The sequence below is a fragment of the Linepithema humile genome, chromosome 1 (genome assembly GCF_040581485.1).
Source record: "Linepithema humile isolate Giens D197 chromosome 1, Lhum_UNIL_v1.0, whole genome shotgun sequence".
In the NCBI taxonomy this organism is placed as follows: Eukaryota; Metazoa; Arthropoda; class Insecta; order Hymenoptera; family Formicidae; genus Linepithema; species Linepithema humile.
In genome coordinates this window covers 23083388-23096130 of record NC_090128.1, presented here as the reverse complement: position 1 = coordinate 23096130, position 12743 = coordinate 23083388, and the positions used below count along the sequence as shown (strand labels likewise).

Sequence of the window (12743 nt, the reverse complement as noted above, 5' to 3'; positions counted from 1 at the left end):
TATATGAGAATAAAGTTCGACCCAAACGAAATGTGTTCACGATAAGATTTATCTGTCTACATCGATTAACCGAAATCATAATCTAACTGTCTGTTTCTATCTCTTGGGCATTAGATATCATCTTCATCATGTTAAATTGTAGAGGCAAATAAATTTGAAATGGACTCGGAAACGATAATTTCGCGATGTTTATAAACATTGAATAATAAAATCCCAGCGTGTACGCAAAATAGGCCAATGCTTGAAAGTCAAGCTTAAAAGAACGTAAATATATTATTAATTTTCCAATCTTCGAAGTCGATTTTCTCGAAATTAAAATTTTTAACGAAAAGAATTTATTATTTTGACTTGGTTTGAGATGTACAATCACACTTTTTCAATTACACAGTAAATTTTGGTTTTTCTCTTATGATTTGCACACTCTGCTGCAAAAATACAATTTATTTTCTAAACGATTTATGCTAGTGTTGTTCAATCTTTTTGTACATGCGAGCTACTTTTTTTAGCAACGCGATCTACTCATGTACGGGGGAAAATACAAAATTAAAATGTGAAAATACAAAAAAGTTAAAATGTGAAAAAAAGCATGTTGCGATCGGTCGGTAGATCGATTGATTGAACACCCCTGATTTGTGCTAAGGCAAAATCGATTATTGGAAGGTCTTTCATAAATCATTTTGTTGAGAATTCTTTTTTTACTTATCTTGTACCTTTTTCACCTATCTCTACGTGATTTTCACGTGAATATTTCTACGTGATATCTACGTGATATTCACGTAGAGATAGTTAAAAAGTAAAAGGATCTAACTAAATCCTAAATGGAGCGTTTACATCCACATGGTGATTTAAAATATTAAAATTCTATTGTTAATATTTTAGAATGATTAAAGGTATTTTCAGAAAATGTCCAATTCACGCAAAAAAGAAAAGAATTTTGCAACAAAATCGTCATTGCTATTGTATATTAGATGTGATGCCGACAAAAACTTTGCTACCATAACTAATTTTACAAATTATTCGACATATCAACAAAATCTATTTTGTTCGTAGAATAGATGAATTTTGTTGAGTACGTTTTTTCGTAAAGACACATTAATTTGCTGTTACAACAAAATAATTTATTTCTAACAAATGTACTTTGCTAATGCAGCAAAATTGTTGCTGCCAATGCAAATTTTAATGGCAAAATAAAAATCAATTTTTATAATAGCGATAAAATTTGCGATAGATTTGGCAAAATTATTTGCAACAAATAAAATTAGCATCCGTAACAAATATCTTTACTATATAATAATTAACAGCATAAAATTTGCTGTGGCAGCAAATTCTTTTTTTCCGTGTTGATTTAGGATTTGGATTAGTTTTCCAGCGATACCTGCGCGAAACTACAGGAATTCTTTGATCCAAAAACCGTTCACCTATGTATTTTCTAACCGTGTTGCTGATCCAAAGAATGAGATTCTCTTTTCGTTTATTGTTTAATTTATTATTTTGCCTTTGTATTTCTACATTATCCACCCAATTTTGTTCGCTTTTCTAAGGACAACCTTGAGGTCCTTTTTTAGGTAGCGACATATATAATTTATCTGCAAACCATTAATATTTTAGCATGACAGGAATTTACTATATTCGATCCGAGGATTAGCATGGTCTATTTGGTCCAACCTTAGTGGGCTTTAATAGACAACAACCCTAGCATCGACAGCAGATCATAGTATATCACAGCATGCGATCTCTCTGCAAATTACCTTTATTGATTTCTCCTTTGTAAAGCTAAAAATTATTTTACAAACCATTGTAAAAAATGGATTTTTTTATATTTCTTACACGGAGGTGCCGGCATGTGTTGTCGACACCTCCGCATTTGGTCAACGTTTCGCCGCTTTGTAAAACGATGACCTGAGCCTGGAGTTCACTTAGTATCTAACGAAAAAATGTCTATGTGTCCATTTTTGAATGCCCATTGTTCAAATTACTTTATTTTATAATTTATCAAAAATTCCATTGTATTTTAGAATGGCTAAAGCTATTTTCTGAAAATGATTGATTTAACTCGATTTCAAAAGGACGAAAATCGACTGCCGATCCTGAAATATATGCACAAATCTCTTTCCTCCTTTGCTGAAAGCATTCCCGCTTTTGCAAGCCATTGTACAAAGTGGATTCTTATATATTTCACATATTTGTAAAGATTTATGAACGGGACAAGTCATTTCGTCCATAATAGAATCGCCTTGTAAAACGGTGAGACTGCAAAATGGCCAGTCACTAGCGAAAAAATGTCTGTATGTCAATTTTTGAATGCACGTTGTTGTTCAAATTAATTCGCAGACAAATAGTAACATAATAAAACGATGTATAATTATGACTTTTTTGTTATTTTGAGTTAAATAATTTACTTTATTAGATCTGAATTTAAAAAATTTGTGATACCGCAAACGTACAATTGATATTATGACACACACACACACACACACACACACGCGCGCGCGCGCGCGCGCGCGCGCGTACTTGACACTCCCGTAATATGCTTATAATGAATAACACTTATAATCGTATTGCACTAATTAAATGTTTTTGTTAAATATTGTATATTTTTTTGCCGATAGGTACATGAAGTATCTGTATCCTTACGAAAGCAAAATGGAAGCTCTGTCGACCCAGGATCAACTTATGCAAGCAATCGAGACGAATCGCCGCGAGAGTCGCAGGACCAATAATTATGGTAATTATCCTGCTGAAAATATGGTCCAACGAAGTATAAACACTTCACTGACATCGAATTCGTTGTCGGCGTTGCCACCGGTGCCGATAACTCTTCAGCAAATGGCGGCAGTAGCGGCAGCGAGTGGATCGCAGCATCATGGACCACTAATGGCAAACGGAAATTCACACGTTCCGCATATTCCTCCTCCTATACCACAAAATCTGGCTAATGGTAAGTTCTCCTTTTTTTTGTTTTCATGAAATAACTTTGCATATAGAAATTTTTCTCATTAAAAATAGAAAGATTAAGGAGGGCAGTATTTAGCTCGTCATTTTGAAACATTTAAAGATCGCGTTAAATCAGCGAAATTCATATATAGCACCATCTCGTAGATTTTCTGCAAAAAATATCTTATTGCCGCTATCTTGCTAGAAAACAGCTAATTATATCAGTATTTTAAAGAGCGTGCAATATCACGCTGAACTACCGTTGAATACATTTTTTTATTTCGATCCCTCATAAATTTATTCTCAAAAATTTCAAGAAGAAAAACGCTTCTTCATAAGCATTTCCAAATAGATTGCCTCCTTAAAATCCAATGTCTCAATTAGTGTAATTGCAATACGATTTTTTCCTACCGCATTAATGTAAAAGAATATCACCAATTGCGTACGACAGACGTAAATGAAAAAAACATAATCTACAACGTGAGAAACGGAAAAATAAGAAAATAATATAAATAAGAGCAGAAATGAAAAGATGAAAAGATACCGAGGGAAGGAATACCAGGATAGGAAATGAAAAAGTTGAGAAAGGGAATGGGAGAAGGTAGAGCACACGGGTTTATTTTAAATCGGTAGGTAGTGCTTTGGGCCTCCTCGGAGATGATGATGCGAGAGAGCGAAGGAGGCGTAATTGATTGTACGATCCTCCGGAAGACAGGCGTTAACGGATGACTCTCGCTAACGAGCATTCCTATTTCCCTACCCTTTCCGTCTCTCTTTCCACCTTCTCGCCGCTACGCCCGACAACGATCTGGGTAACGTCGCGATCGTATTTTTGTTCGATTGCTCGGCGACGATCAAATACTCCAAATACTCCGTGATATTGTATTTGTTGTTGTGCAAATAACTGTAGTGTCGATATCTAGAGAACGGAATGTCGCGAAATGGATATCAATCAATGGATATCAAATACAGATCGTGTGTTGATATAATAACGCATTCTCGGGAACCAGAAACTCATTTTAACAAGATCATTGACAAGTATCGGAATAATTCTGATAGAAGCAAATGTGAGAGTGAGTGAGAACGAGAATGAATGCGAGAAAGCGAGCGAGAGTATGAGCGAGAAGGAGAGCGAACGTAAGAGACGAGCAGGAGATTAGAATGAATGGGAGAGAATGATTAAAAGCGGTGTGAAAGAGGAAAAGTCAGGGAGTTCGTGGAAATTGTCACAATTAGAAAATCTAAAAAGAGGAACCTCAAGAGACTGAGTCGCGAGCCGCGAGACGAAGAGGAAGATTCAGACAAGCGAGTCTCCGCGAAAAACCGAGAGTTTCGGCAACGCGAGTAAACCGTTCGAGGCGAAAATGTTATTATTTTTGAGCATGATTTCTGAATCATATAGTCTATTTATATATATGTTTCTTATACTTTTCTGTTCAAATTTTGGCGTATTATATTAAATCATACTCGTTCTCAGAACGGTAGTCGCTTCAGTGGAAAAAACAGAAGCATTCTGTCAATCCCGGTCTTTTTAAACTGCGTCCTTCCGATATTACTCACAATTTCTTCATCTGAAGGAATGTTCCATTGAATCTTGAGCTTAGTACGAAATATGGGTTTCGACAAACAAGTTCTTGATCGTTTTTATAGCTCGTACAGATGTCTGATGGAGCGATGCCAATAAGCGAAGCGTCGCTGCTTTAATTTAGCAGATGCTATTATGCTGTCAGTTAAGAGAGATGTCTGCGATATTCAATATTAGTCGTTATTTTGTAAGATATTTATAGACTATTTCAGAATAACACCAAAATTCGATGCTGGTCAAAAGTAGAAGAGAGATTTTTCGTGAAACAGTAAGATGTGCTGTTTAATCGATTGAATATAAACCACATCACCTGTTCCTAAAAACTTAACGTGAAACTTTCAAGTTTTATTTATCTAATTTATTTTTTATTAGATTTTATTATCATTTTAGATAGTGTTTTAACTTCTATGGAATCGATATAAAAAATTTTTCAGTTATCTATTCCTTATCTCAAAATAATTATCAAGGGTCCCTCTAAAAGATAAAACTATAAAAAATAATTATTAGGATTATATTGCATTTATCTATCCCACATGTAAAAATATTTTTTCAAATTCTTTTTAAATATTTTCTCGATAATTATTCACAATCTGTTGTAAGATAATGTTTTGAAAAATATTCAGAAAAAAAACTGCTTCAAAACTCCATTATTGTTATTGAATTAACATTCTGCAATTCTAAATAGTTCCAGATTATATACTAAAGGTGCTGAATAGAGAAGTGAGCAGAAATGTCGTCAATAATTCGATGGTCCATCAGCAAAATAACACATCGACACCGTCGCCAACAACACCGGATGGACCAATGAGCTCACTCGAAATCACTAGATTTACAAATTTATTGTACCATCCAAAAAATAGATATTACGCAGATATGAATCCATCATTGTCTCCACCGGCAGCTCAGTCGCCATTAGTGCCATCAAATAGCCCAGAGCCACAGAGAGAAGCTTTAGATCTTGCAAATGCATCACAACGCGGGTGAGTAGAAACTAGGTCTTTCACACTTAATAGATAGAGATTATTTGAATCTCATCAAAAATATTTTCGGATTTAGACCCGATATGGTAGGTTCTCCGACTGTCGGATCCGGAACTCCGCCATTGGCAAGCCGTGGTGTAAAGAGAGACCATGAAGAGTTTTCACCTTGTTCTTTTAAAAGAGGACACTATTCTGATGATACATCTCAGAGTCCTGCTGAGAAAAACAGCAGCATGCGCATTACACAAGTGATCAGCGTTGCAGGTAAGTTGAATTTGATTTTACGATATGTTTACCCACCTTTTGATATATTTACTATAAAATTTGGTGTATAATTGATGCATCAAATTTATCGTCGCAGATATTACAATAAAATGGAAGTTCTTTTTTTTCAAAAACAGTAAATTGATCACAATTTAGGAAATCATCAATATTTCAAAAAAATTAAATAACAAACTCTCTAAGTGTTCTTATAAGTAATCTTTTTCCTCTTTCTTTTCTTACAGAAGATGGAAAAAAACAACTGGAAGTTAGTATGCGCATTGATGGTATTTTATATGAAGGTATCTTACCAGCTAAAGATGATGATTCCAACAATAGCACTCAGTCGAGCCCTAATAATAAAGCGTCGCGAAATAGTGCCACGTGAATGCATCAAAGACGCTTTTATATATAATAAATCAATCAATAGAGTTTTGCTTACACCATACATAAAAGAATTGAGAAAATGTTCCAGCGTTTCTATAGTTATCGAATCGACTACTTAAATTCATAATGCCCAATAAAAGAAGTTTATCACTGCGAATTTTTATGGAATACGATTTCGGAGAAAACATGTTTTCGATCACGATTTCAGTCTTTTAGAGATATTATAGATCTTTTTTGGCTTTCGGAATTAATCTTCAATTTTGTCCAATCAAACAATAATAAATAATTTACTTAACTTTTTGCGTGCTTATCAGATAAACCTTTTTTTAGCTATTATTTGAATATTCTTTTCATTTTTATTATATGGATGTCCATATAACAGGATCACAAAGAGTGAAATCGTTCTGATCGGAACCAAATAGTTCCATAATCTTGTAAATAGTAAACATATTTCCATGTAGAAACTTAAGAAAAAGTTTAAGAAAATTTTGCCATATTATTAATGTTTCTAATTTACAAACGAAATATACTGTGAACTGTATTGCATATACTCCTATTGTTATTGTAAAGTTGTAAATCATTTCTAGATTTCTTTAGATTTTTTATTGAACACGCAATTTAATACGTTCGCGACGCAAGATGTCTATCTTTTGAATCTATTTTGAGAGGTGTAATTTCGTAAAAAAAAAAAAAATGTCTTATTTGCCCATTAATTTCAATTGTGTTTTAGACAAACAATAAGGTGTAAATTAGATATCAGATCTCATTTAATTAAAATTTAACAAAACATTTTTAGTTTTAGTTTTTTAATTCTTAGTTTAGTTGTAAGTAATAATTAATATTGAAAGTGAATATAATATTGTAAATAATTTTTCAACATAATTTTTATACTTTGAGCAAATAAAAGTTTTCTTGCAAAAAGTCGAAATCTGCCAGTCGCGAACTTATTAAAAACTTAGTGAGATTTTACCAAAGTGAGATTCTTGTTTATAGATTATTTAAATAGTAAGTTTCCAATATAATGTGATATTAGACACGAAATGATAATGAGCATTATGGTAATGGTAATGAGTATGTGTATTTGTATGTGGTTAAACGTTTTGGTAAGTGACATAATCAATTAATACTATAAAGATGTTTGTTACGTGGTTTGAGACAATCGTGTATAACTTCACATATTATTAAGAAGCTTTTGGCATTATTCTTTTTGACAAACTTTTGGGTGGACGTTTTGTTTTTTTGGACGGAATTTTGTTTTTCTCTCTGATAAATGCATTCCAGGCAACAAATTAAAATTCTAAAAGACCTCAAAAAAAAAAAAAAAAAAAAAAAAAAAAAAAACTAAACTTATTCAATTGCTTTGGGTAAATATTTTGTAGATTCGTGTTTGTTGTCTGAGATATATTTAAAATATAAAAATGAGCATCTATCTCCACATTTAGATATGTTTAGATTACGTGTACATAATATTCATCTCACGGTAAAACATTTCTATCATTGGAGTATGTGCAATCGGAATTGATATTGAATGCGATTATTTATTTTTAACTGACAAAGACGTGGTGTAAAAGTTCCGATTAATTTTTTTAAAAATTTGATAAAATTAAAGGATTTTTGTCAATTTCTTAAAAATTGTGGTAATTATTGATATTAAGTTAGACTTTATTTAATAATGAATTATTTTAAGATTTCGAAAGATCTATTATAAAAGATCTGTTATAAATATCGTTGCTGTTTAAGACAGTCTGGTGCATTTCTGTCATACATCTTTATAACGTACCTCGTTATAAACAATAAAGTGTAAATGAACGTCAATAATTACCAAAATTTTATCTGTATTCTATTTTATGAAAGAAAGATCTCGATTTTCTTTTCTCTTATTCGATTTCTATTTTTCTCTCCATTTTATCATTAGATGCGCAGATTGAGGTCATTCTTTCATAGAAGAGAATGTATACATACATAATTTAACATTTTTCTACATTTATAATAAGATTATTTTTATTATTTTGTAATGTTTAGATCGTATTAAGAGTATACATTTCTTCTTATCAAAAAATTTAGTACGTACGTAGTAGCATAATTTTAGCACACTTAATCTCCTAAGCTAATTGAGGTAGTTATCTATTATCATTAATAATAGAAGATTTTGACGTAATGATTCAGAAATAGTGTATATAGTTACATCTGCATTCTTTATAACAGTCTATATATCTGTTTCTAAGGAGATGATCGTATATCTGTTTCCATATTATTATTGAATTCAAATTTTTCTAAATGATAATATTGAATTGTTTGGAAAACAAATTGAAATGTGAAATATGGCACGAATTTTCCAGACAACCAACTACATTTTTTAAAGTATGTACATACGTCATAAACCATTTCTTTCGTTAGAAAAACGCGGCGATATTAATTTGTAAAATATTGTATATACGTATTTTTTTTATATCTATCTCTATTATTTTATACATGTATTTTATTATTAAAATAAAAATTACTTTAAGTTATATATTCCTTAAATATACCGTATTATATTCTCTAGAGTGTATATTGTAATTTAAAATACAAAACGAAATGTCAGCTGTATGTTAGCAGTGTCACAACAAATTAGATAATAATATTGTGGCAGATTGATAAATTGTATATGCATTAAACTCTTGTTCTGCTGATATAATTTCAAAGCAGATTAATAGTAGAAAAAGGGACTGAGCATAAGGAAATCATTTATGAAAATGCTACTACTAATACTATATTAAATGATATGGAATGTTTGTTCTGTGCTCGATTTTTGCTATCAATTTGCAATCACACTCTATTGACTCAGACTCTGTTATATTTCTGCTAGTATTCTATTGACAAAATTAATATTTTATTTTGTGAAAATTGTTTTCAACAGAGTTATTTATCTGAATATCTTGCGATATTTTAAAATAATCGTATATACAATATTCATTTTTATTTCGATTATGAAATGCGCTCATATATGTGGTGTATTAAATTTGCTATATGATGCATCAAGCATCTTATAAAAAACGTTTGTTACGATTAGGATAGTCATATCCGGTAAACACTAACCAACAACATTCCCACTCAGCAGCAGAATTATTGCAACATGTAACATGTTTTGTATGTGACATTATGAGTACGTAAGAATTATATTAGTGGGAAATTGATATTAAGTTATTGTTGGTTAGTGTTTAGTATTTAGCGAAACTTTAGTAAAAAATTATAAAAATGTAAAATAATAGTGATTCGTACTTTAATGTATTCTAATCTAATCTAATCACTATTAATACCTTTTACTCTAATATTATGTAACATAATAGTGAAATTGTAGCAAAAATCGATTGCTATTGAGGATTTCATTGCAAAACTGAACACCGTTCAATGTATTAAGCAATGGGCATCTAATTTTTCAGAGTATAAACTCTGAGAGATTTCTATAAGTTCTATTGTATATATAGAAAAATTTAACTAAAAAGACTGTTAGATTTTAAATTGAACGTTAGAAACTTAAGTTAATATGCTTATGACAATATATTATCGCTATACTGATAATATTAATTGCAATTGTATAAGGTGCTTCCTTATAAAGGTAGAAAATTTTGAACAAATAGCAGTATGCTGGCAAATGGACAGCAGATTCAACGAAGATATGGCAGATTATTTGAGTCTGCATTAAGTTCACATTCTGTCGGCATAATCAACTTGATATATATTCCATTTAACACATTTAAATGGTTATAGAACGGCAGATCCTAATGCGTTCTCTGCCGTCAATTTGCCGTCGATATTTACTAATATCAGACACTGTTAAATTTTTGCCAGCATCCTGTCAATAAAACTTGTAACAGATACCTTGTAAAATCTGTTTTCACAAATTTGACTGTATGGATATTTTGCATATTTCAAATAGGAAATTGATGATTTACAATTATACTTATATGCATACGCACAAATACACGCAATTACGTGGAGATCAGACTATTTCTCTACAAAATGGATGTTTTTGCGTATCTCTTATATTCTATGACATTAGATAGCTGTAAGCGTTTAGTTCAAGCTTTAGTATGATTCTACTTTGAATACATCATAGATGTATCTAGACCCAGGATGAGTAAAGAATTGTATTATTAAGTGAGAATTTACCATTTTTTGACAGAACAGAATCGGTCAATTCCAATATTACTACGCGCGCCGAAAAGACAAAAAATTCTTATTTTGTCTTTCTCTTTCTTTATTATACGTTAGACACTTAACGTGTCTAAATATACATTTGTCTATACTCATAAAAAAGCCATTCCAATCATATATTCCTATTCGAAATATGCTAAGTATCTCGGGTACATACAACCCGGAAGAATGACATAGTAACTGAAAACACCATGAATCTACTCTATTCTAATCATGTAGTTATAACATTAAACTATATGATTAGTTTTCTTGCGATATTATTATTACTATTATAATTGCTATTATATACTGTTAATATTGTCATAAATAAAAGCCAAACTAAATAAAACTTTTGTTATTACTTATTTTATTGTTGGAAGTCAACATATATCGACACACTTTCGCACACATTTTCATGTTTTAAAATATAATATTTTACGTATTATGTATAAAATAATATTATTATTATAATAATATGTATAAAATAATATTAATCGTCTCCGTGAACTTGTTTCAACACATGTTCTTGTCTTTAAGGAAAAAGCAATGTTATGATTCGGAATGTTGAAACTAAAGTCGACTATCACTCAAAATTCTCAATAATCGATGATAAACTTTTCTTTTCTTCTGTAGTCGCAAAACTATATTCCACAGATAATGCTGTCAGTTTCTTAAGTTCTTCCTTCCCAATATTAAAAGCAGTGCTTAACAATTTTAATTCTTGTGACAAACAGGTATTAAAAACACCTTTATCATCAGTCTAAAACATATAATGGTTTTTATGCTATTTTTTATCAAATTTTCAGCTATATATTTTCAGTCATTACTTATACTTACCCCAATACTTATAGGATGTCCAGCTTCATATAAATATTTAAATTGATGATCTATATAGGATTTTACCGTTTTACATTTAACATTTGATGTCAAGCATAATTCTAGACAAAAAAAAGAATGCAATATAAATATCACTAAAATACGAAAATACTTGGCTTTGAAAAGTCATTATCAAAATGTATATAATGCGTTTTTATCTCTTACCAACAGGAATTTTAAAATCTAGTAACATTTTGAACAATATACTGGAACCTCCCAAATCAGGATGAATGCAAGTGCAATGTCCTAGTCTATCAGGTTTAAATTTTAATATATGAATTGTCTCTATATTGTTTGGTACCTGCATGCATATTATGTATGTTTACTATTGTGTTCATTAACATACCAAAAAGAAATTCATATTTACCTCTGCACAATGAACTGCAATTTTGAGACCCATTTCCCTGGACATTTCTAATAACTGTAAAAAATTTTCAATATCTCCCGCAGTTGGATCACCACTCAGATCAATGCCGACAACATATTGTGGATACTTCTCCATAAACTGCTTCGCAAGATTTATATTTTCTTTCGCCGATTCAAATCCTTCTTTTCGATTAATTGATACCAATAGTTTTACAACAATCTCTGGATACTGAGACTTGGATATGCTGCAGATATATCACATGCCAATTTACTAATTGCTTCAAAGAGTAATAAAATATTCTACGCATAAAAATTTACAGAAACTATTCCGTAAGTTTAAATTTGATGAGATAGATATTTACTTAAAAGCTTTCATTATAGCTTCAAGATATTCTGTTTTTGTCATGGAACCTTGCACAGCACGGGGTGTGCTTCTCAATTCTAAATAGATCACATTGTCCTCATAAAATTCTTTTATTGTGTCACAAGTAGCAAGAAGTACAGCCTGTGGAGTAATTGTAAGAGCATGTACTATGTCAAATACTTTAAAACACCTAGAAAACAGATACTACATATTTCTGGCACATTATTTATTCAATAAATTGTTATATTAAAGTATTTTATAGAACACTAACAAAAAAAGAATATACATACCCACTCAAGGATGTAAAATCAATAACACCCATAAAAGCTTCATCAAAAGAAAGATTAGAACCTTTCATGTTGTGTAATTTTTGTATTGTACTTATACTCAATGAGCCATTTAAATGTGCATGAAGTTCCTAAAAAATAATCAATTTTTATATATTCAAATATAAAGCTATAAAATTCAATAAAGGAAAATCCATTTTAAATCTATATAATATATAAATATAATATAATATATAAATATAATATAATATATAATATAAAAATATTTCTATATTTTAATAACGTTGTTTTAAGATAAAAAAACATACCACTTTGGGTAATTTTTTACAAAAATCCAGCATATCCATTATAATACAACAAACTTTTTAATATTTTCTATTTTTCTATAAATAGCTTTTAATATCTCAAAATGTTTTATAAACACCAGTAAAACACACAGTAAATTTCAAGTAAATACACCACTGTACACAACTAAAATCTAACCTAACCTAACCTAATCCAGTTTTATAAATTTATCATACTCTCTA

General features: G+C 30.6%; 2 protein-coding genes across 5 annotated transcripts in view; one reads left to right on the top strand and one right to left on the bottom strand.

The window, feature by feature from the left end:
- Positions 1–7493, top strand: part of LOC105680036 (protein dead ringer-like) — a 121460-nt gene extending 113967 nt beyond the window's left edge. For all 4 annotated transcript variants that reach the window (XM_067353971.1, XM_067353969.1, XM_012380453.2 and 1 more), the window contains 4 exons: positions 2610–2938; positions 5205–5499; positions 5576–5763; positions 6006–7493. In XM_067353971.1, the coding sequence (XP_067210072.1) occupies positions 2610–2938; positions 5205–5499; positions 5576–5763; positions 6006–6148 (955 nt within the window). In that variant the 3' untranslated portion in view covers positions 6149–7493. The remainder of the gene's footprint in view (positions 1–2609; positions 2939–5204; positions 5500–5575; positions 5764–6005) is intronic.
- A 3180-nt stretch (positions 7494–10673) lies between these two features.
- Positions 10674–12717, bottom strand: Ada (adenosine deaminase-like protein). Its single transcript, XM_012380460.2, has 7 exons — positions 12525–12717; positions 12220–12347; positions 11928–12119; positions 11567–11810; positions 11365–11500; positions 11161–11261; positions 10674–11083 (listed from the first exon to the last, which is right to left on the bottom strand). The coding sequence occupies exons 1-7, from the start codon at positions 12561–12563 to the stop codon at positions 10907–10909; spliced, it is 1017 nt and encodes a 338-aa protein (XP_012235883.1). The 5' UTR covers positions 12564–12717; the 3' UTR covers positions 10674–10906.
- Between the last annotated feature and the right edge of the window lie 26 nt (positions 12718–12743).

Excerpts from the sequence above, each read along its gene's own strand:
- Ada (XM_012380460.2), bottom strand. The coding sequence starts at position 12,563 with ATGGATATGCTGGATTTTTGTAAAAAATTACCCAAAGTG. Across the intron at positions 12,120-12,219 it reads GATTTTACATCCTTGAGTGG|GTGTTTTAAAGTATTTGACA; the intron begins GTATGTATATTC and ends TCTGTTTTCTAG. Across the intron at positions 11,262-11,364 it reads AGATTTTAAAATTCCTGTTG|AATTATGCTTGACATCAAAT; the intron begins GTAAGAGATAAA and ends TTTTTTGTCTAG.